Raw genomic sequence first — 24,224 nt, forward strand, 5'->3', positions numbered from 1 at the left:
TGGCCAAAGAAGAGGTTCCTCTTGCACTCTGAGTCCGACAGGTCAGCCTTCAGCCTGCCTTGGTTACGCTCAGCCAGCGGGCAGCCGGATATGCAGTGGTGAGCGGTGAAACGACCGGTCACATGGCCTGAACCATCACAACCAGGAGTTGGACACTTCCTGTTTCAAAGACAGATGTCCACAGTCAAATAGAAATCGGGCCTCCGCCCATTTTAAGATTTACTTTCATATCATTATTACAAAAAACGTTATTTAAAGTCTTTTATGGGTCAAAGTTAATATCAGGTATGTGCGATGCTGACCTGTTGTGGAAGCTGTACTTGTTGGTTTTGGGGTGGCTGATGGGTTTACAGGGAACAGAGGAAGGGTAAGTGGACTGGCCTGTAGCAGGAGGCTCCCTCACACCTACGTACATACAGAAAGATTTAGAACCAATTTAGAAAACTGACACATTGTGCAGATCCCAGCAGCAACAGAGTAAATGGTGGAACGTATAAACTGATGGCTGGATCATTTTAACTAGGAAATAAACTGGTGTATTAACAAACAGAAAAGATTCTCATTTACACAGTATTCTGGGGCCTTGTGCCAGAGCCAGAGCACAAAATATTTATTGTTCTTATGATTTGATGCTATCACGAATAACACTGACTTTTTCAGTGAAGTACAAACAGAGTGAAGTATTGCAGTTGCTACCATGTGGCTGCTGTGTTTTCTGGTCACGTGGAGGAACTTTTAGAGGATGACCGGTTGCTTCACACCAGCCTGCTGGATGTATGTCTGGGTGATCTGAGTCCATCCACTCATCATAAACATGACTCCAGCCGTCATAATGGACCTGAAGGCGGAACAGGGAAGGAGCTGTAACACATATGTACATGCACACACACTCACAATACACACAGCCCAACCCGTATAATGGGTCCTGGGTTGGTTTGTAAAACTGTACATTACAACATCCGTACATTTAAGCTCTTATTCCGGTGGGCACATCAAAACCATTAGTGACAAGCTCCCAGCTGACAAGTGCACTGGGTTAAAGCTGTAATGGACCTGAGGGAGCTGGAGAAACATTTTAAACAATATCACACACATACAAGATCATAACATTCACAGTCTCAGACATTTAGTACTTAAATGTTCAGGACGGACACACACACACACACACACACAGAATATTACCTTAATGCGGTGAGTCTCAACCTCTTCCACTGTGGCCACTCTGATCAGGCCGGGACTTCTCTTGTCCACGGCCTCAAGTTTCATCTGGGGCTGAAAGCTGTGGGGCACACGCTGGAGACAGAGCAGAGGATGAGGGGAAAACGTCTTCAAGTATACTTTCAATAAAGAACAGGATTAACTTACTGTATTCTCAATTTCTAGTATTTAATTGCTATGTTTTTATAGTACTTTTTTTTTGTTGTTGGACGTTTTATGTATTTAAGAAAGAAAATGAGGAGAGAGAGAAGGGAAATTACATGTAACACTCGAACCAGGGACGGTGCAGTTTACAATCAGCAAGAACACTCACTTACAATCTTAAGCTTTTTTTTATACCACTTTAAAGTTATTTTGCAATTAGTACACATGCATTAGCATCTGTTATATAAAAGTTGCATCTGAACTGCGCCTAATGCACCTGAGGCAGCACTCTCACATCCATCAGCTGTGATGGCATTCATGATAATCTCTGATAATCATATCTCAAACTGATATGTCCGTGACAAACCATGCATCTCACTAATCATAATTACTCTGACATTTTCAGTCTTGTAACTCTGGCTCTCCCCACACTCCTGCTGCTGTTTTGTGCCAACCCATACCACAGAACCACACTCTCTCTCAGTTAGATTCATACAAAAAAAAAAAAACAGTACATTTATTCTTTGTTCTCACCACTTTAAAAGCGTCTGCAGCCACAGCCTTAGAACCAGTCTCCTCCAGATAGCGAGACCAGGAGAACCTGCCCGGGTCTGGGTAATCTGGTGCAGCAAAAAAAAAAAAAAGCTAATAATCATTTCACATCAAACAGTGAATACAAACATTAACATTCATCCTATACATAACTCTTTGCACATTTTCACCCAGCTCCTTCATAGGGTTCTCAGTAGTCTTCTTATCCATAATCTGTGCTAATCTTTGCTATTATGTCATAGCACATGTTATAAAACCCATTTTTAAAAAATCATTTACTTGTACGGTATATTTCAGGTATTTATTTTCCACACTCCCATTTATATATTAACTGTGTACTGTTAATACACGTGTAAAGAACAAAAGGACAATGTTAAGGACATGAAGACTAACTGGGTAGAGCTGTCTTTGAACCGTATGACTCATGATGTATGACTATGAACAGGATTAAATCAATGATTAACAGGGAACACACTGGTCACCTTGGGGTGGCGTTAGGGGCAGGTTCCTCTCCTGGCACCAACCAATAGGATGAATGTAAGGACTGCTGGAATCACACCTGCATATTTTAACAGCCAACAACAACATCCAGTGTTACAACATTTTGGCCTTTGCTTCATGAGGTGAACACAAGCACAACTTCAAATTTTCTCTGTGTCTGTTGGATGCGTAAGTAGTTTTTTTTTCCCACAGCAAAACACTTTACACACATAGCAACTTTATATGGTGATAGTATGTCAGGGCTGTAGATCCAAGACTCTGTTTTTAGTATTCTCAGTCTCCATTTAGCAACTTCTAAACATATCACAAGTCTCAGTTTCACAATAGCTCTTCAAAAACCAATACATCCACTGAGACTCTGAGGCTCACCAGTAGTCATATGTGTCATCCCAGTTGTCAAAATGAACCAGGAAGTGCTCATCCACCATATCAGTGACAGTTGCTACACAGATGAGGGAGGGGTTCATACGGTCGACAGCCTCCAGCTTCATTCCTATCTCGAAACTGCACTTCACATCGATCTGAACAGAAAGCAAATATAATAGAAATGACATAACAAGACCACATTGAGGAAGGAGAGACAGACAGACAGAGGACTATACCTGATAAATTATGTAAAAATTATATAGAAACTGAGCACTGTTAAGACACTAAGTGCGTGGTTTGACTGTTTCTAAATGTATTTATTAATTCCCTAAATATCAAACAGATAATATTGAAGCTTCACCCTCGCTGGACTTAAACACAAGGGTGCAGAAGGAACTAAACATCAATTAAAACAAGCATACAGCTTTATGATGTCCCCGTATTACATATTGATATTACAAAAGATGTCACACGGGATGTCAGGTCTGAGTTTGAAATGCTGTATCTACCTCAAGTCGAAATGTTTTCTGAGACATAAAAGGTGCAAATTGTTTAGTGGCACACACCCTCCCAGGACTGGCAAACAGTTCTTTGGGAGCCACTTGTGCTTTAGTCATCCTCAGGTAGTTGGTCCAGGTAAACTCCTCCTCTTTACAGCCTGCAGGAAAGACAGATTCATATTTTGGGAAAACAACATAACATTTAAATAAACGATTCAAGAAAATGCATGTTTTTTATTTCATGACTTAGATTAGAGGCCCGAAACCAGTCTCATATCTGTACAGCAAATATATCAGGTGTAGCTTAGCACAAAGCCTGGAAACAAGGGGAAACTCTGTGCTACTACCAGAAACTCACAAAGTCACCAATGAACACGTCATACCTTGTTTGTTCAATATACAAAAAAATTGAGTAGACTGACTTCTAAATTGAAACAGTCCTGGAATAACGTGCCATTTTTACACTTCAGTTAGTGGTAATAACAGTTTTAAAGATGTTGTTAAGTGAATTTTGCTACCTTTGGTCACAGCCAGGCTAGCTGTTTCCAGTCGTTATGCTATGCTAAGCTAACTAGCTGCAGGCTCCAGCTTCAAATTTACAGTATACAGTATTTAGCAAAGTGTCAAACTATTCTTATAAATCAGAAGATTTATCCTTTGATATACCTAAATGAAAAACATTGCGTTACACTGTATTTAATTCTGGTCCATTCTTTAGTCATCTTTCATGGTGTGCAGAGTGTTGTCACCTCTGACCTTTGGGAGTGTGCAGTTTGTGTCCTGTGCTTTCACACCAGCCCGCAGGGTGGATGTCGGGGGAGTTGGCATTCACCCAGAAGTCGTGGCAGTCAGAGTAGCCGTCAAAATGAAGCCGCAGCCGGTAACCACAGACCTGGGCGATGACAAGAGACATTAGCGAAGAACAAAGCAGGCTGGAGGAGGCGACACCAGGCTGAACCCCTCTTGCATGCAAAGCAGTCTGGGAGTGAAGGGTGATTTCTAATCCTAAATAATCCTCCTGGCCATTAAGATCCATCGACCGTGTTAATGGACGTCTGGCTCACCTCGGCCACAGTGAGGACGAAGTACATGGACGGATGCTGCGGGTCAATACCTTCCAGCTTCATCCCCTGTTTAAAGCCGTTCTTCACTGTTGGCACTCTCTGGGACTGGGCGCACAGGATAAAAAGAGCAAATATTTCAGTGCAGAACAAAGAGATTTAAATGAAATGAAAATAAGTGAAAAGAAATTATCCTTGTGGGGAAATTGGATCGGGGCAAAGAACAGAGGAAAGATAAGAACACAGGAAATGGACAAGTGCAGATTACAGCGATGTTATCATTCTGGTAGTAATTTTTCCTCAGAGGAAAAAAGAAATCTCTTTGAGGCAAAGCTTGGGTTCCAAAAATGTTTAGACTGTTAGAGAAATAAACTTTAAAATGAAACCATTCTAAGAACTCCCTGAACATTACACTCTGTATAAAAATATTAATGTCTGCCTTTGTCCCCATGCAGTACAAGATAAATCTACATTTCTCATTTCCGTTGAAAATGCTGTAGATTTTTCTTTTTCACTAAGGCCAACAGGATTGTCCCTGTCCTGTAAGGAGAGCTGCAGAGGTAGTAAAAGAAGTACTAAAAAAATCATGAATACACTGGGGAACCTGTGTGTATCTAACACTAGCTCAGGCTGAAACTACAGTAATATTAAACTCTAACATACCTCTTGGAAAAGCTTGCTGGGAGCAGAAACAGCTTTGGTTTCCTCCAAATACTGAGCCCATGTCCACTGCTCTGTCTTACTGTCTCCAGCTTCACCAAAAATACCAGTTAGTTCATTCATTTATACAATGTGCATTACAGCAAGGTATTACTGGAACACGAGCTGGAGCTAAAGGAAACAGGGAGAGAAATTTAATGGTGGGACAGATGAAAAGAAGTCAGGGAGAGAAAGAAACAGATTCCTTGAGCAGCTAATGCTGGGAGGTCGCTGCTCCTGTAATATTACATGCGAGTTCGAAATGAAAATGTTCATCTCAAAGTAAAATATCACTTCAAAAAAAAAGAAGAAAAAAAAAGGCTACAGCCACTACAACATTATATTATATTCCTCCGGTCTGCTATCTGTTCTGTCTCTAGGGAAAGACAAAATAAAGAAAAGTAATTAAAGGTCAGTGAAGGATAAGATAAAAAAGTACTAAAGACATACAGAATGGAATTACTAAATAAATAAAACCAAACTTCTTCGATAGAGTCAGAGATGTTAATTCAACTTGTAGGTCATTTTAAAGTCATAATTTGTAATTTGTTGTATGGAATTGCATTACATCCTCAGGGATATGTTGTTATGGCTTCACTTGTTAAGGTGTCCCCCTCTGTACATAAAGGGAAAGGAGGAAGGGAGGAAAAAACAGGTACAGCAAACAAATGAGCCAAGTAGCGCAAAAAAAGAGTGAAAGGTGAAACTAACAAAAAAGACACATGTAAAAAAAAAAAAATTATTAGTCCAACCTCCTCTGATGTGTCTGCTGTCTGCTTTGGAGTCGTCCATTTTCTCATCCTAAAAAAAAAAAAAAACTTACATGAGCATAAAGAGTAAACTAAACTCATCAGATATGAAAACATCTGGTTATCTCTTCTTCATCCACAGATGTTAAATGGAATAAACATTGCTGTCCCACCGTGCCCTCAATGTCAGAGTCTTCCTCAGAGGGACTCAGGTACTCCTTCCTCTTCCTCTTCCTCATGGGTTTCAGGTGATCAGGGTTAAGGGAGGAGACCCTCCCGCCTGCTGGCACCTTCTCCACCCCGACGCTCCTCCTGAGGTGCAGAGAGGACAGATGCAGCGAGTGCTCCTCAGCTCTAAACTCCTCTGGTCTCTTTCCTGATTTTCTATTATCATTATGTTTCCACCCTGCACACTCAGTTGAGGGGGTTTGCTTTATTTTTACAGTCTCCTATTTGTCTAGGATAATTTCCCAGAATGCCTTTGGACAAACCCAGTGCAGCGATTGTATGTAAGGGTATGCATGTATGAAGAGAAGCATGAATGATGCATAAAGAAGAAGCAGCTGTTGTGAACATACCTGTCAGTGATGGGATCTCTGCGTAGCTCCTCTGTGTAGGTCCTCTGAGTTCTGGCGTCATGGTTATGTTGTCCCGGTCCGACCTGGACTTCGGGTTTGACCGGAGCCAGCCTCCCTGGCTCCACAGCTGCACCTCTCACAGAGCCGACAGGAGCTGACACATCTGCCATGCAAGTCAGTTAAAAAGCTACAGGTGAGCACTGAAGATACAGATTTAAAGTTCAAATCTAAATTAAAAACACTGCTGTTGATTTTTATTTCCTTTAGTCGAGAATTCATGTGGATTAAGTGACTGCACTAGAATTATTTTTGACTATTTCTACTACTTGTAATGACTTGTTTCCATTTTTTTCAGCTGGATTCTGATTTCTCCAAACATCTGAGTGATGCCTGCTAGATATTTTTTATAAGAACCTGCAGCTGCGCTCTCTTCACTCATCAAGAGGAGCTCTGCTGCAGCTGATGTAATTATTGCTCGTTTCTCCTTAACACACACACAAGTGATCATTGAAACGGGCACACTGTGAAATAACAGTGCTGCCGTCGAGAGAAAGTAACAGTCCCTAACTGTCATGGCACCTGCAACATGAGCAAATGCACTCTGATTTTTTTATTTTTTATTCCTGTGCTACAAAAGCTTTATTGATCAAATATGTGCTGTGATGTAGGAGATGGACGTGTGGTTCATCTAGAATCAAAGAGAATTAGTATTTTAAGATATTCATATTTGTGTCAGGCATTGAAATCGGCAGCTGGTCCTGATGCGTTTTCAGTGTTGTTTCACTAAACTTTAGGATTCTGTGTCTTTTGTTTTCTGACATTACCACAACCTTATGTAACTATGAGTCTACCTGGCTTGTCTGCTGGAGCACCGTCTGCATCGGCGGATCTCCCAGAAGTCCCTGCTGCTGGTTCACTGGTGCTGCTGGTGGTCCCTGGGGTGATCAGTGTGCTCAGTGTTCCCACGTCACTCACACAGAACTACAACACACACACACACACACACACATACACACACACGCATCAATGGATCCATCTGTCAGAATGTGTCCTGATGTTTTTGCCATGTCTATTCAACCCTATCAGACAGATTCTTCAGGGTCTGGAGAAATAAAGGTGATTATTATTTTAAGGATTCAGGAATTTAGTGAGATATTATTCTGATCAGCACTCCCTGTGTGAGAAAATGTGCATCACATTTTGTTTATTAAGCAGTTTGACTTAACTACAGTGGCCTACTTTATACTAACCCACTGAAATGAGTTCCAGTGCTTTCTGATTCAGATATTAAATAATTAATTATCTTAATCGTTTTAAACAAATTTACTGCAGTTACAGGATCAGTTTGTCTGTTGTTAACTAGCGAATGTTTCCCTGAACAACCAAAAAGGGAACGGGTGTGTGATGAGACTATAACCTGTCTTTGGAAGTAAGTTAGTAAGTTTATAGTGTGAGTGCATCCAAAAAGTAATCAGCAATACAGCTGAAGTTGTTTACACTGCTGCTGGGATTTTGGCCAACACATAAAAAGTTGCCACTTGAGATAAACAATAAAAAAAAAGAAATTGTCCTCGCCTACATTCAAAGCCAAGATACAAAAGCCATTGTTTTTCTACATGCTCACATAGTGCAACATTAGGCTCTTGTAAAAGGCTGAGTGATGACCAGTAGTATTAAATGGGTTTGTTCATTCAGTTACGTTTTTTTCTGAGCACAATGATGAGCTTGGGTACAGGGTGGGGGATAAACAAACATTAAATTAAATTATGGATACAAGGGTCGTGGTATGCAGCATTTTCACGTACATATATGTACACAGTCCAGTATCTCACCAGAGTCTCTTAACAGTCGAAATGCTTTATGTTATTTTCTTAAATGATTTTTAAAAAATTGATCTTAATTTAAATGTTCAACACAGCATTTGTCTCTAATTTTAATTTTTTGAAATGAGTGACATTGCAGCCAAATCTTCCCATTTGAGAATAATAAGTGGCACTTTTACATAATAAATTACTTATGTATTAATCAATTATTACACATTAGTTTTCTGTTAACACCCTAATAAATTGCTCCCCTCATTTCAGTACAAATGTACAGTTTTTGTACCATATCTTAATTGGGGAATCTGTGAAATCCTAAATATTTTTCTGTTTTCTTACACTGTGCTGATGTGCACTGATGTGCTGTGTGTTTTCTTGCTGCAGTTGCTTTTCAACCTGAGTGTGATGTGAGTTAATCTAATTGTTGTGGGAATAAGATCAATGAGACTTTACTAAGTGAGCCACGATCTATGAAAGTCTTTGAGGAGAAAACAAGCAAATGAGAAATAGCTAGAAATCTCCTCTAAACAAACCGCTGTGAGGAGGTGAAGTTTATTGGGCAGCTACACCTACGACAAGGTGTAGCAGAGCAAAATACAGTATAATTTTCACAGCACCAGAAACATCACTTACCTTGAGGTTGCTGCTGGGCAGGATGGCCATCCCCTCCTTCCACTCTAGGACGTGGACGATGCTACAAGCCCCGCCCACCTGTGCTGTCAGGGTGGGCGTGGCCGTCTGATTGGCCCTGCCTCCTTTACCTGGGTCTCCCACGGTGACGGCTGGAGTCACCTCCACCTTCTGATGGCTGGGAGCCGGAGCTGAGGAGAGATGCATTCAAACTTCTTAACTTTATGACCAAGTTCACCCAAGGGAGCACAATGCATTTAACACATCATGTTTTAATGTTATTGTATCACTTGGTTTTCTGTTTTTTTATGCTTTTAAAAGAAAAGGTCATTTCCTTTAAAGTGTATATGGGGAAAAAGTGAAATTATCATAAATAAAATAATTTATTGTGCTTTTTATAATAGTCAATAACAAGAAGTAGAAATTCTATCTAAACTTCGGTGTTGTTGATGCACTAATCCTAAATCATTCTCAGTTTCCTTTACACATCCCTCACATTTTTGTTGTATTTACAGCCTTGTCTTTGATTCGTGTTTAATTCTAGCATCTTTTAGAAGAACGTTTTAATCCTCCATTAATCCAGAAACTCTACATAAAACATTGTTTGTTTCAGTAGATGTGCAGACGGACACGATTGTCACTACATCCAAATATGACTCAGAGCCAAGAGGATAATCAAGCATCACATTTTAAAAGGCTGTGTGTGCATGTTGCATTGTCACATCAGTACATCGAGACATTTGAGACACGTAGCAGTTGTTATAAACTAATTAGACAATCACCAAGTTGACAGGCAGCCACTGACACCCTCTGTGTGCCATGCTAGCACGATAAAGTGCAATACACTGTGCAATCCTCTATACAGTAATAAAGGACACTGCTTTATGCAACATAAAAAGATGAGGGCAGAGCGGTGAGACATTAAAGCACCTGACTGCTCTAACTGTGGTCTCTGTGGTCTTATATCAAGATATGATGGCCATTTTAAGCATTGATTAACTTGACATTTATTTTTTCTATAAATCACTTAACCATTTGGTCTAGGAAATGTCAAAATAAAATTGTGAAAAACACAAATCAACAACTTTCTAAAGCCCAACAATTAATCAAATATCAAAATATTTGATGATTACTTTTCTGTCAATTGACTAATTGATTAATCAAATAAGTTTCAGCTCTGATGACAAGGAGTTTTGATGAAACATCTTAAATAATCCACAGAGAGCCAGCTGGTGTTATTACAATCAGTTTATAATCTCAAAGTAATATGATCCTTACTTTGTTAATCAGTTGACCTCCCATTAACCCACATCCATGTTTTTAGATTTGCAATAATTTAAACTTAACTAAACTTTAAACTAATGTATTGTGATTGTATCAAATGCACAAATGAGTCATTATAAGGATCCTTGGTTTAGGATATAATCCCAGGGAATAAGATACAACACTGTGGGAGTGATTTCTGCAAAGGATAAAAGTTTAGCTATGAATTTCCATTTCCATTCATTAGTTCCATTAGTTAGTAGTGTATGTAAATAATGTTAGTCACTCAAAGGTAATAGTCTCTCTTTGAATGTGATCCTTAGTGTTTTTCTCCTTCAAAGGAGATCAGGGTCAGTGTGTTGCTCAACAACACTTTGGCAGGGTGTGTGCATACACAGACAGCAGCTTGTTAAAAGGATTGTCCCTCTAAACCCATGCAGCCACACTGCCACCCTCAGACCTGAGCTCACCTGGTAGGAGGAGAGCTGTGGTGGTGTGGGGCTGGGGTCGGGCCTTCTTAGCCACACCATCGCTCCCACAGATGAGGACGGCCTCGCTGGGGGATGAGGAGGACTGGTCCAAAGGTCTGCGATCTTCTTTGGGTGGAGCCTCCATGTTCACTTTGGCACTCATAATGGCGTCCCTGTCCCTTACTCCGGAGCGCTGAAAAAAAGCAAAGAGTATGAGGAACAGTATAACGAGGTAACAGTATTTATGTATTGTATTTTTTGGGTAGTTTATTATTATTATTATGGATCCTCTGCAACCCCTCTAAATGTTTTAAAACATCATTTAGTTTTATCTTGATGATTTTGTACCATTTTCATAATTAATTATTAAGGATATTACTGTGGTATTAATACAATGCACAGGAGGGCATCCATATGGAAAGGGAAATAAAAGATAATATGAGCAATATGGTGCTATATGGTTTCTGAAAAATAAAATTATTATATATATTATAGCCACAGAGCCTGTGCTGATACACTTTTTTTATATTTACAGTCTCCCATTTTTTTCCCAAAATGGCTCCGAGACATATGGATTACAATTATAAAAAAAAAACTACATGAGAAAGACTTCACTATTTCCCTGGATATTTCTCCCAACTTAGAAAAAAATAAGTCTTTTATTTTTAAAGAGTGCCATTCTTCGCAAAAAAAAAATATGGCAGAGCAGATTTGCTTTCCTCCATCAACAGCCATGACCCCGTGTGACTTTTTAACATCCATCCATAATTTAGAATAAAAAAAAAAAGAAAAGCAATAATATGTGACACACCAATATTTACCCACAAGCTCCCAAGTCCACACACATTAAATAACAGCATTTCAGTTAAAATGGCGGAGGATCTGAGCTCCTTGAGCCAAAAAAAAAAAAAAAAAAAATGTGTAAAAGCAGTGTCTCAAATCCTGTGAAAATCCCATTTACTGAAAAATGAACCCTGTCACCCATTCCGCCAACATCTCCAATGAAAGAGCAACATTTCCACCTCACAACAACGTTAGGCATGTTAGACATTTTACTAACCTCGGCGCGGTTTCTTCTACTATTTAAAAGTAATTAACTCGATTAGCTTAATTAAACGCCTGCTATTATCAATTTTTTTTTAAAAGATGAAAAGCTTTGTGGTTGATTATATCCATCACGCCAAAACGCTTTGCCTCAAGAAAAAAACACACTGACACTTGTCCCTTTAAAACGTACGTGGTTAAAAGATGCTAAGAGTCCGCTTCAACTGGAAGAAAATGATAAATGTGAAATAAATTCGTGTTTGCGGATCATTTCGGAACTGAATTTTTTTTTTTTGGGCTTACCAGCTCTGATCTCCTGCGGCTCCGGGGTTCCGACTGCGCATGCGCGGGCCCACAGTACAGTCACCGCTCTCCGTCTGTATCATAACGCCGAAAGACTTCAGCGCAGCCGCTCCACTTTCAGTAATGGTCGATATGTGAAAATAATGTAGTGCACTATCGATTACATCGGAGACCGTTCAACAGCAGCTGCTCCGTCACTTTTCACTTAAAACATTAACAAACCGCTTCTCCGTACATCTGCACACCAAAGATCCTGTTCGTCTTTTTTTTTTTTCCTCCAGAGTACCATCCCTTAATGAGAGAGCATTTATTATATAATTAGCGAAATATAGGTCATGTCGATACTGCAGTCAAGGTTTTTTTTTTGCAATCCTGACACAAAGCAACATCACACGCCAAGCTTTTTCAATAAGATCTTTAATTGAGCATACAATAAAAAAAGGACATTTTCTGTTAGATTTCATCTGCATGGAGGAAAAAAAATACAAATCTGTTCCACAAGATGGAGAGAGGGGCTGCATTCAGTAAGTCTGACGATGTTTATGTTATAAATCCATGAGCAGACCCTCCAGAGATTTGAATGGATGTACCTTTCAAGTACAAAAAACTCCAGTACTAGCTGCACCCTTTAAATAAGCAGAGGCTTGACAACCCTTAACCCCTGAATTAAACTCATATGGAAAAAAAAAACAAATTGAAAATGACTATCAAGGCTGCGATCAGAAATAAGCAGAAAAATCAAGAAAAATGGGGACACTGCATTTGAGGCCTTTTGAAGGTCTAGCCAAAGTGAAATCCATAAGGTAAACAAAAAAAAAAGTACTCCACAGACTACCCGCTCATGGTTACAAAAAAGGAGGAATAAATCAGTTTTCGATGCTGATCACAAGATCTATGTACAAGAGATTAAAAAGGGATCAATAACAGTCCGCCTACAATGTGAGCTGTTCAAACGTGAAATACAAACCCTTATTTTCTTGTAAATATGCAGTTCTGCAGTACAAATTCTTGCATCCCGTTGTGCATTTTAGAATCCCGCAAGACACCACCAAGATTGATGATTCCTTGAAAAGCAATTAGAGGCTGCAGATCAAAAGGAAATCGCTCCGATGCTGTAGCCAGACGCTACTTTTCTCCCACAACCATGCAGTTTGAATATGTATGAAACAAAAGTTGTATCAAATGATGCCTGGCGGATGATGCCGACATTAAAGGCAGTAAAACTGTAAATCTACCGCCTGAACAAAATCTGCTGCAAACTGAGATGATTTTTAAAGACAACTTAATGTTCCCTAAGCTATCAACAGCTTTTCATTTAAACAGTCCGGCACAACAAGCTGAAAATTCTGGGCTGGGGTGACTTTAACTAACTCATGTCGCAGCTCTAAAGATTTTACGACTAGCACTTTCAATGTTTTAGAATAAGGTAGAAATTTGTGACTTTTAGGAGGCAGGTGATGCCAAAAGAGTAGCCCTGTCACTGCAGCACATCCTCTAATAAAACTGCACCTAGAACATGTTTAAGACAAGCGCAAAATTGAAGGAGAAAAGTAGAGAAGTCAGGAAGCATAAGCCAGTAGGACGACACTGCTCATTATGTACAGCATAGGGCTCGAGCTTGACAATGAGAGAAAATGCCTCCCTCCTCTAATCCTGAGAAGGTGATCTAGACCGTGAGCCAGACCGTGAGCCAGATCTTGAGCGAGACTTTGAGCGGGAGGCTGAGCGTTTCTCCCTGGACTTGGATCGACGGTCATCCTCCTGTGGGGACGGGGAGCGGGAAGCCGACTTGGCTGCACGCTCCTCCTTCCCGTTCTCGACTGGGGAAGCCGAACGACTGCGGGACTTCTTGTCACCAGTCATCTCCTTAGATCGACTGCGAGAATCCCGCTCTGACTTTACCTTAGAACGGCTCTTTGAACGGGATTTGGATTTTCGGTCGGCTGAGCGGGAACGGGACTTGCGGGAGCGTGAACGGGATTTGGATTTGCGGGATCGAGAACGTGACCTGCGATTACGAGAACGTGATTTCCTTTCTCCTGACTTGGAGCGAGACTTCCTTCCAGATCTGGAGCGGGAACGATTACGTCTCTTGTTGCTGCGGGAACGAGACCTGTAAGGAATAATAAAAGGAAATGATTATGCTTTACCTCATGTTTTGAAGTTATGATTTTAACTAGTTAATCAACTATTGGCACAGGACCCAATATACAACTCCATTCTGTATTTTGTACTTAATTTCTCTAGATTAGGGCCATGCTCACCTGGAGTGGGATCTGGAGCGACTCCGGGAGCTCCTGCTCCTGTGGCTCCTGCTGCGGGAACGGCGGCGACTGCGGGATCTGAGGATTAGAGCACAAGACTTTAAAGAAAATAAAGGGGAAAAAAACCCAAAACGAAACAGATCTACAGACAATTGTTGCCCAAAATATCTACACTGCCAGTTTGCCAAAAGCAAACAGAGTTTACAGAGCATCTTAGCACATATCTTTCACAAAACAGCAGGTCTGAAGTTATTCAGTGGTGTAGTGTTTCTACCTGGAGCGGCTGCCAGAGTAGGATCTTCGTCTGCGAGGCCGGTCTTCCACCAGGCGAATCTTCCGGCCGTTGATGTCTGTACCATCCAGCTTGTCCAGAGCTCTCTTCATGTCCGACTGAGTCCGGAACTCGATCACTCCCTCGTTGGTGCGTTCCTTGTGGGCATCAGCGTAGGTCACCTCCCCTGCCTGACGCATAAAGTCCTGGTGGACACAGAAAACGTGGAGGGAAATAAATTACACTGACAGTTTAACCAATGTAAATCATCTCAACGAATCACCACAGTTAACAAAACCAGGGAAAAATGTTTGTGCTCAAACATGTACCTTGAGGTCCTGCCAGCTGCAGCGGCTGGACAAGTTCTCCACGATGAGACGGTACTCAGTACGGACTGGGGGTCCATACTTATCCCTGCCAGAGCGGCTCCTGCTGCTATAACCGCTACCTTTAAAAACAACAGTACATGGAAAAAGTTAGAAACAACTAAAATGGCCAAAGCACAAAGAACTACTGGCCTGGGTTATCAAATAAACACAAGGCAGTGACTTGCCAGATAAAAGTCCAAGGGGGTAAAATTTTTAACTTAACAATGAAAGGAGTCCCTCTGATCTGAAGTGATCTACAAGCCACTGCATGGGCTCTTTAAAGTTTGTATTGTTCAGCATTTCGAAGTTGTTCTCTGCTGCAAGAACACCACTGCATCTGTTTCCGGCAATACAAAGCCTGCCTTACTTCGGTACATCACACTGTGATGCTTTAGCTGCATAAACAAATGGACAGTGATGTTCTTTCAAGACCTCCGAACCCTGTAACACAAACAGAAAGGAGGCATCCACATAGGTTGCGGTTGCGGTCAAGGAAACTGTTCGATCAAATTGAGAAAGAACGGTGTAAAGAAACATATACACCAATCTTTTGGTATTTGTTATTTGACCAGATGTCAGTCTCAAATTTAGTAGTTTTCCAGTTTTTTCACTTACAACAGTTCTTTTGATTGTAAGTTCTTTACTAGATCCGATCCACTTATGTTTGCTGTCAACATAGAAACCAATGGCAATCCTCACCATCACCCCTGGTCTATTGGCAAAAGGCTGCTGTCATCATGGCTTCCGGTTAGGTCAGCCAAGGATCAAGGGGGGGCAAAGGTCACACACACATTGTAAGGTGAAAGCCAAGGCCAAACGGGACAGGCAGTCATCTTAGCCAGTCATCTTTAGCCTCAATGGACTCTCAGCCTCAGCCCGCAACTGGACTCTTTCAAATTGAAACATCAAGGACTTTTGTTAATGTTGAATATAAAAATATAGATACCAGTTAAAATACACATTTCACAAAAAAATGCTAGACTAGACCTAATGTTTCAACTAAACTACACTAGCTAGGTTTGTCGTTGTTACTTGTGATTAGCTTTCTTCTGTGGGGCAAACAACAAATTTGGAAATTCACGCCTTCAAAAACATGGCTCAACATACATGTAATCCAAGAGGACTTTGCAAACTGCAATAATAAAACCCTGCTTCCAAGCTACCTTAGTTTATAACTCTACAGCCTAGACAGAGCTCTGCTATTGGAGGGCCCTGACTTGCAGTTTTTTATCCATTCCCAGTAATGAATCACAGACCAAGCCGGTGCGGCTCACTGGGGAGGAGCAAAAACCTGCAGGTCACCAGCCCTTCATGGTCGAAACTGAGAACAACTGTCCAGCAGGTTGAGATCGAGGGGGGAGGGGATAAACTGGAATTTAATTTATTAAGAAGGAGAATGTAGAATGTCCATGTAGTCATGCTACTACATTCAGTAATACACATGAACATAGCAGTATAGTCTCACTACTCATATTAATAAATAAAGTTTGCATGCAATCAGAGACATGATAAACCTGTAGCCTCGTAACACATTAACAAGGGATTCAAGGTTTGGTTGGCTGTAAACCGTGACAGTGCTACTGAACTTTAAGTCAACGGAAATATCTTTAAACTAAAGCTGTAAAGCCTGTCAACAGCGCCCGTATGAAACAACAAAACAGCTCTCTGTGCAGTCCACATCGACACCTCACCCCAAGGGGAAGGGGAAGAGAGGGTATCTTGTAATAGACTGCACTTACTGCGCCCACCACCCCAGTAACCCCCACCGTAGCCATCTCGGTCTCGCCGCGGCCCCCGGGCGTGTTCGACGATCACACGCTCCCCGCACAGCTCCTTCCCGTTCAGCTCATATACGGCATCGTCGGCGTCCCGGTTATCCTCGAATTCCACGAATCCATATCTAGAGGAGGGAAAAGACTGTGTTAATATAAAGTAATAGTCACAAAAAAAAGGCCCAGTCATTTCCAATTAACACACGGTTCACTTGCTCTGAACTAGCTATGGTTAGCCGGGCCTGCTAGCTCCGCGTTGTAGCAAACACAAAGACGCCATGTTGGCCATGCGACATTTGCCACACGGGCATGACCAAAGTTCAGAAAACTAAGAATATTTAAGTCCTTAATTGTAATATTGCAGGAAAACATACTCGATGAGTTAACTTCACGAGCTAACTTGACGGCAGTGATGAAAATACATTTGCGTAAAAGCGTGTTCCCGTGTCTGCACTGACGTCGTTCACACGACTGGTTAACATTAATGCTATGAAATGTTAGCTAACGACCAACAACTCACCCGTTCTTTAAATCGATTTCCATGAGCTTCCCATATCCGCTGAAAAATCGCTGAATATCTTTTTCGCGGACATGATAGCTCAGTCGTCCGATATAAACCCGAGGCATGTTTTTTCGCCTGTAGTAGTAGTTCTTGTTTTTGTTCTGGACTGTTCTTTCCTACAGACGGTCACCGAGCGGGACGCTGCCACCGCAGGAAGTGAAGCTGCTTCTCTTAGCTCCTCCGCCAAGATACCGTATGAGGCCGCGCCAAGCCATCCAATCACCGTGAAGTTAAAGATGGGAGATATCCGGTACGGAACTTCAAATCAAAAGCTCCAGTTTATAAACTGTAAGATTTAAACCCTGTATCCAAACATTTCTCCCTAAAAACATTAAAAGAAGTAGTATTAATAGTGTGACCAGTTTATAATCATTTAGACTTGTGTGTTCACCCTTAACCAGGTGGTTTAAGTGGAGCTGACAAAGTACTAATACTACAAACCCCTTCATTTAGAACAGTGTTAAACACACATCTTAAAATCTTTGTAATTTGGTTTTAAAATCGGAACCAGATTTTACATGGGGCCCATTTGATCTGCACTGCACCTAACAATAACACTAATACATTTTATTTATAGAATGCTTCTCAAGATACTCAAAGACACAAGCGGCTCCACTATTTACCCTGGCACCAAGAACCTGACAACTCTCACTCAAATAATGATTGGCAGGAAATTAATCTGCCATAATTTTGATATCTGATTAATTATTAAAGTCATTTTTGTCAAGCAAAATAGCCAAAATTCCAGTTGGTACCTGGGCAGTAGCCTGCTGTGCCTGGTTAAATGACACTCTCTGGTAAACGACCGTTTCTGAACAGAAACAAATCTGAGCTACATAAAAGCATTATTTGCAGGTAACAAGTCTTTGACCTATAGAAGTAGCAGACATCCGTCCATGAAATCATCCTGTAAATGGCTGTTTGGTGAAAAATGCACCACCAGGCCCCTGGTAATCAATCATTGACCTAATTTTGACTACATTTTTACATCAATTCATTTTTGAAACCAAATATTCAGTAAGAGATATATAAATGTAAAAGTTGTAGTAGATCCAGTGTTTCACCAGTTGTTTTCTTGTAGATAATTAACCGTAACATGGATGTGAATACAGAGAGAGCAGTGATGGAGAGAGAGAGAGAAGAATATTTTATTTTTGTAAAAATCAGGTTTTAAAATGATTCCAGCCAGACCTTCTTATCCATCTTCTTTTCAAACCAGAACAGAACCAGTATCACGTATCCAGTATCATTGAACTGAAACTCTTCATATCCTGGCCATAACTTGTGTTTTGAATTTCTTGAATGACGCATGAAAATAATGAGCTGTAAGAGGAGACTGACTTGGCAGCTCAGACGCCACTTTCAGGGCAAAGCATCCGGGTATTTGTGTAAGGAGACTAGACATTAGCTCGAGAAACCTGCTCTTCTTGACAAAATGAACTTTATCAGTTTTCACATCCTTCTAATCAAATCTTGTGTCTGATAAAATGTGTTGATCTAAACTTTTGAAGTCAGATAAAGTAAACAAATACTCATCATTACCTCTAAAGCACTCACAAACACTTTTTAATTTCTGTTTCTGTCTCACACACAGCCTTTCTATTAAAGTCTTCAGTGAGAGGGTGCTCTCCCCTTTATCAGCTTCTATTAGTATGACTTTGTGGTCCTCGTCTGCCATAAAACGAACAGAGGAGGTCTGTGTTAGGAGCCTGTCACAGACAAGTTTTTTTTTTTCATTTTTGATAAGCTGGGGCAAAAATAACAAAAACAAATCTGGACTGGCAGTTTTGCGATTTAGAGCCATACCAGAAACACAAACACAACCTTCAGTTTAAGCAATGTTAAGCTCAAGAATAAAGAAGCAGCCATGAGCCACAAGGTTGCAGTTAACAGAGCAACTAAGCTCTGCTATTGTAGATAACCACAATTTGGCTGGTTGTGTGGAGAAATGTATTCCTTATGCAAAGAAATATTCATGTCTGGTGTATGTAAAGTGGAAGAAGAATGAACGAGGGAGGATTCAAGCCATGTGAAAGCAGGGTTTTCTTGCAGGAATCAAGAATCACAGCAAATGGGAAAAAAAAAAACCTAGGAGGTGGAAGGTTCATCAGCCAGACAACAAATCAAATGCATCCAACAGTGTATGTGGTACACATCATCTGTTTACGGTGCCTGAACCCCATCTGTCAGCTTTAGATACTCTCTCACTCCCTGCCTGGTCAGGCCACGACACAACTAAACAACAGCCAAACCCTCCCGCAGTTCGATTCAGAGAGTCCTTTTTAGCAAATCAGGGGGGCGTCCGACCCCAGCTTCGGCCCTTCTGAGGAAAAAGGGGAGGCCGAGACAGGACGGGGAGCCCAGTTTCGTCGGCCTTTAGTTGGCTTTGGCGCGGAGCTGCGCCCTCTTGCCTGTCACAGCCTGGAAGCCGGTCTTGATGCTGGCGACGGAGCAGCGGGAGTGGCACGTCTCACACTGCAGGAAATAGAGACGAGTGTCTTTCTGCAGGATGGTCTCTGGAGAGCGGCAGGTGTGACATGTCACGTATTCCTCTGCAGGTGAGAAAACAGTTATCAGCACTGCAGCATACACAGGAGTTCACTGTATTTTCCTGTAGATGTTCTTTTGTTCTTAGTAGTAGAAGTACAAGGTGACACAAAAGGCTTTATTTATTTTTCTTAAAACTATATGCACTAGTACATCCCCAGACCTGTGTAAAATTCATGGAGTTCTAACTGTATGTAACTGTCCTGAAAAATCTTCTCTTTAAGTTTAATTTTAATTGATTAATTGTTCAACACACTATGTGATTTATTTTTCTCTACTCCTTATATGAGCTTTCATCATTCAACATGTGCACTGGCCTGTGTGTAAATTCCTTTACTCAGGCCTTTGTGAAGTTTTAACAGGGCTGAACAAGGCAGTGCAGAGTAATAAATTCTGGCCTGAGTTGTGATGAGTGATAAAGACCTTCATCAACCAAACCTATTTTTTTAATTCAAGGCATCTTGCCAATTAGTATGCTTTTAGATATGATTAATTCCTCGAAATAAAAATAATTTAATAACATTTGATAACTGTCTCTGTTCCAGTTGCATTGAAGTGTCTTTCATAGAATGTAATAAATCGTTCTTGGACCAAAGGTGAAACCAATCACTGAGTGTGTGTGGTGGAAAACAGATTTCTCATGCACAAAACTAAAACATTAATTTTATAATAAAATAAATGCCAGTGAAAGGTTTAATTCCAACTTACTGATATATCTTCTCAACACATTTTCTATCTGTTTCTGTTGAAATCTGCCTTTGATGACAAGCTGGTTATTTCCGTCTATGGAACCACTGTGAACAGAAAACAGACACAAAGCAAAAACATAAATCAAACTTTCATCCCAGTGCACACAGAGGCGTTTCCTCTCATTTGCAAACTAGAAGAACTTCACACTGTAAACACAAAGACGTACCTTGTTCCCAGCTCAGCCAACAGGAAAGCGAGGAGATGTTTAGGCTGACGATGCAACCTGTGATGAAGTACATGAAAGGTCAGTTTGGAGATAACGCAAAACCATTAGTCATCATATATCACACAAAGAGGAGAACTCTGAGTTTGATACAAGGCTTGAATCAGCTGAATTGCTTTTAGTCATGGAGGGGGAGGCTCACAGTTTGCAGATGTCTGTGAAGTTGACGAAGGAGGTTTTCTTGGTTCCCACTCGGACCACCTGAGGAGGCTTCATCACAAACTTCCTCTTCTCTCCGGCCACCATGTCTGGGTTCTTCTCTCTCATGATGTTGAAGACTCGGTTCAGGAGCTGAAACAGAGACGCCAGAAAACAGTTAAACCAACTGTAGGTGATACTGAGAATGTCTGATTTAATTACTATGTGTGTCTACAAACTAATGACACAGTGCAACATGAAAAAGGTCACATAGGTGTTTTTTGTTTTCATACTCCTGTTACTATTTGTCTTACTTCTGTTTGGTGAATTATCAAGCTCACAGAGACAGAAACTACAGTTTCTATCATTTGGGTTTTTACACGAGAAGCATAATGTTGCCATGGAGTCAGGTAGTTAGCTGACTAACTGACTTCAGCCAGTGTTGGGAACTAACACCATAAAAGTGTGCTAAATTAGCAATATGGCCACAGATGTACAGATAACTATCACTGGAATAGTTTAAAATTAAAGCACATCTTTAAAACTTAAAAGTGTGATGATTCTCAGGAAAGTTCTGGAGTTATGAGGAGCATCATTTTTATTTTTAATTTCTAAACCAATTCAGGAATATAATTTCAGGAGGGACATATATAGAGAGATCCTTTGGAAGTGCAAGTCACACTCAGTCTAATAAATGTGTATCATGTATCAACAACTAAGACAGACATGTATTAGTTCCATTCTATAAATATGGCAAAAATTGAGATGCATCCTCTGAAGCAACCTTCTTTTCCACTGCACAACAATTAAATATGACATCTGAGTGGAAGAGAAGATTTTACATCTATATCACAGCATTTTTAAAACTGACATCTTCCAGTTTCCCTGAACTCAAACAAGTTGCTCTTTGTGGTGTAGGATGGCTTGCCCGTTTATGTGTTGTGTACGTACGTTAGGTTACACATGGCCTACCTCATCATAAGTGTAGTCTCTTTCTGAGCCAGCCCAGGCTGGTCCTGTGGAGGAGCTGAATGAGATTCCATCGTTGTTCTTCCCCTCATCATCCTCCAGAGCTGGAAAACACATCATACAAATATTATTACATGCAAATCTTTTTTCAGTTCTCTACTTTAAAGAGGAGGTGACTTATTCTCACCGTCGTCCTTCTCCAGCAGCTCCCCCTCGTCAAAGTCTACTTTTTTTGATTTTTTCTTTTTGGTAGGAAGCATCAAATCCAGGTTGTCCTCCTCCAGTGCCTCTGTCTGCTCTCCTTCAATTTTAAGCTCCTGGTTTGGACCAATTAAAAATGAAATTGGGTGAGAAAATGGTGTGTACTAACTATGTGAATGTGGTTAAATCATGAAAGGAAAGCGGTGGGAAAGCAGGAGGAGCTGATGTAAAAAAGACAGAAATACACACAGGCTACAAGTGATAAGAGAAGAAAGAAGGAAAACTGGTTGTATTTTAGAAGTGACTGACCTTTAATCCCTCTTCGATATCATTATCAAATACTTTCTTGGGTTTCTTCTTCTTTTTCTTCTGGTTGAAGAAGTTCAGGTCGTTCAAATCATCAGACGGCTCTAGAGAAGATTAAGCAAACACAGCTTAGCTCCACCCTAACCCAGACTGGCAGCTTAATGTATGGACTAACTTCCTTTGTGAAGAATATGCCTCATTGTTGCGGCTTAAAAACAAGCTTTCAGTGAGAACCATCTTTATTTTCATTCAAACCTTTCTTCCTGCCTTCATCTTCATCCAGATCCATCTCCTTGTCATCTCCAGCCTCTGGTTCTGCCTCCTTTGCCTCCACCTCTTTAGCCTCTTCTCCTCCCATCCCTTCTCCTCCTTCCTCATCCAACATGAAGGGCTTCTTCTTCTTCTTCTTTTTCTTGGTCATGTTGGGATCAAAAATCATCTGAAGGAGTAGAAGAAATGAAGTTTTACGACCGCTGACCAGATCGCGAAATGAGGGTCAACATGGTTCAGCTGCGATATATATCAGTTTCTCCCTAGTGAGAAATCATTTGTGCTTCAGTAACTTTGCAGACCATCAGACAAAGTTACAGTTCAGCTGGCCAATGTCAACTGGTCTAAATACTGACACCTGTCTATTGCAGAAACATTATGGTCAGAATGTGCATCACTGGCTGAAACTTGTATCACTTAACTGATTTTATCCTTTCCTAGTATCGACTGTGTTCACTGCAGGTTTTCAGTGTGTGATCATTATGAGTAACAGGACAATGATCTGATACACAAAAACACCAGACGAGGCTGGGGGAGAGGGGCATATCCTTTCCTCTGCTGATTCTGTTATTTTCACCTATAAGGTCACCCCACAGTCTATTATCTTACACCATGACAACTTGTCATTTACACTATATTTATATGATGTTTATTTCATATTATGGAGTAAAGGACTGATCAGGGACATAGTTGATTACTCGATAATGAACATAACGCGTATTAGCTGTGATAACGGTAAGAATCGATAACATGCTGATGTGAGACATAATATTTTAATACTGTAACACTCTTCCTCGATTGATGGTACCTCTGTAAAGTGATGCAATTTTCGGAAATAGTGTAATGTTGTTCTAGCTAACTGACATCGACTGTACACGTCCTTTTCCTTGTTTGTCGTCGCATCCATATAAACATGAAAATTGGGAGAATTAAATTTCCTTAAACAGCAGCGGACATCGCCACATTGCAGTCATAACGTTGAATTCATTCAAAAAATCGTACACGGCTGAAGCAAAAATAAATATATTTAATTTCGATCATGTTGACCGTACAGTTGTGTCTGTCACCACTCTGATTCAAAGTCATTTATCTAAAATTTATAAAATAGTTAAATTAAACCTCGGCAGCTTCTTTTGTTTCTGGTTGCGAAAAATGAAGCGTTAGCGGCGCAGCTTAGTCAACGGCCAGCTAACGCTAACAAAGCTAACTTCAGCCCTTTCAGTTCGAGTGATCCAACGGCTGTGACAGGGCGGATTAACGAGCCACATAAAGCATTAATAATCAACACGATGCGATAGATAATGATTCAATATTGTATTGGAAATGTTCTTGTCGTTTTGGCTGGGTCGGGCCGTTTTTAGCTCGCCTGCAGCCATGTGAGAACTGCTGCGGACAGGGAGGGGAGAAGCAGCGCCGAGGCCTAAAGTCGTCCTCAACACCTATCTGATCCGATTATTCACCTAAATTTACCCAACAAGTCTATACACCGACACGGATTAAACATCGGACAACCAACGGGGACTCACCTCGTCTCCTGACATGTTTGCTGACTTAAAAGTGGCTGAAATCTGGCTACTTTTTGTCCCTCGATCAGTCCCACACCACTGCGCCGAAAATTTCTTGCATCAGCGTTGAAGCTTCAGTGCGCATGCGTGAAGGCGACAAATTCAGACGTGATTAGTTCG

General features: G+C 40.8%; 3 protein-coding genes across 4 annotated transcripts in view; all 3 read right to left on the minus strand.

Moving 5' to 3' along the window:
• The window catches only part of l3mbtl1 (L3MBTL histone methyl-lysine binding protein 1), a 13,516-nt gene extending 1,577 nt beyond the window's left edge, over positions 1-11,939 (minus strand). Inside the window, 19 exon segments of the mRNA XM_041056268.1 lie at positions 1-159; positions 303-405; positions 697-838; positions 1,183-1,293; positions 1,897-1,982; positions 2,397-2,473; positions 2,785-2,936; positions 3,348-3,439; positions 4,038-4,173; positions 4,346-4,450; positions 5,006-5,094; positions 5,794-5,842; positions 5,964-6,102; positions 6,369-6,531; positions 7,220-7,349; positions 8,822-9,009; positions 10,552-10,714; positions 10,717-10,744; positions 11,899-11,939. The exon segment at positions 1-159 is cut by the window's left edge and continues 30 nt beyond it. Of these exon segments, the coding sequence (XP_040912202.1) occupies positions 1-159; positions 303-405; positions 697-838; positions 1,183-1,293; positions 1,897-1,982; positions 2,397-2,473; positions 2,785-2,936; positions 3,348-3,439; positions 4,038-4,173; positions 4,346-4,450; positions 5,006-5,094; positions 5,794-5,842; positions 5,964-6,102; positions 6,369-6,531; positions 7,220-7,349; positions 8,822-9,009; positions 10,552-10,714; positions 10,717-10,744; positions 11,899-11,939 (2,153 nt within the window).
• Positions 11,940-12,298: 359 nt separating this feature from the next.
• LOC121192371 (serine/arginine-rich splicing factor 6-like) lies at positions 12,299-17,302 on the minus strand. 2 transcript variants are annotated; one of them, XM_041054048.1, is made up of 6 exons: positions 17,094-17,302; positions 16,568-16,701; positions 14,763-14,881; positions 14,437-14,639; positions 14,163-14,240; positions 12,299-14,011 (listed from the first exon to the last, which is right to left on the minus strand). In XM_041054048.1, the coding sequence occupies exons 1-6, from the start codon at positions 17,198-17,200 to the stop codon at positions 13,546-13,548; spliced, it is 1,107 nt and encodes a 368-aa protein (XP_040909982.1). In that variant the 5' UTR covers positions 17,201-17,302; the 3' UTR covers positions 12,299-13,545. The 2 variants fall into 2 exon arrangements, with proteins under 2 accessions (XP_040909982.1, XP_040909973.1); XM_041054039.1 differs by having other exon boundaries at positions 16,541-16,701.
• Positions 17,303-18,799: 1,497 nt separating this feature from the next.
• Positions 18,800-24,192, minus strand: eif2s2 (eukaryotic translation initiation factor 2, subunit 2 beta). The gene is made up of 9 exons (XM_041063769.1): positions 24,066-24,192; positions 22,525-22,708; positions 22,273-22,373; positions 21,950-22,079; positions 21,766-21,866; positions 20,798-20,946; positions 20,599-20,655; positions 20,391-20,476; positions 18,800-19,687 (listed from the first exon to the last, which is right to left on the minus strand). Exons 1-9 carry the CDS (start codon positions 24,078-24,080, stop codon positions 19,512-19,514), a joined length of 999 nt encoding a protein of 332 aa, XP_040919703.1. The 5' UTR covers positions 24,081-24,192; the 3' UTR covers positions 18,800-19,511.
• Between the last annotated feature and the right edge of the window lie 32 nt (positions 24,193-24,224).

The sequence above is a fragment of the Toxotes jaculatrix genome, chromosome 2, assembly GCF_017976425.1.
Source record: "Toxotes jaculatrix isolate fToxJac2 chromosome 2, fToxJac2.pri, whole genome shotgun sequence".
NCBI lineage: Eukaryota > Metazoa > Chordata > Actinopteri > Toxotidae > Toxotes > Toxotes jaculatrix.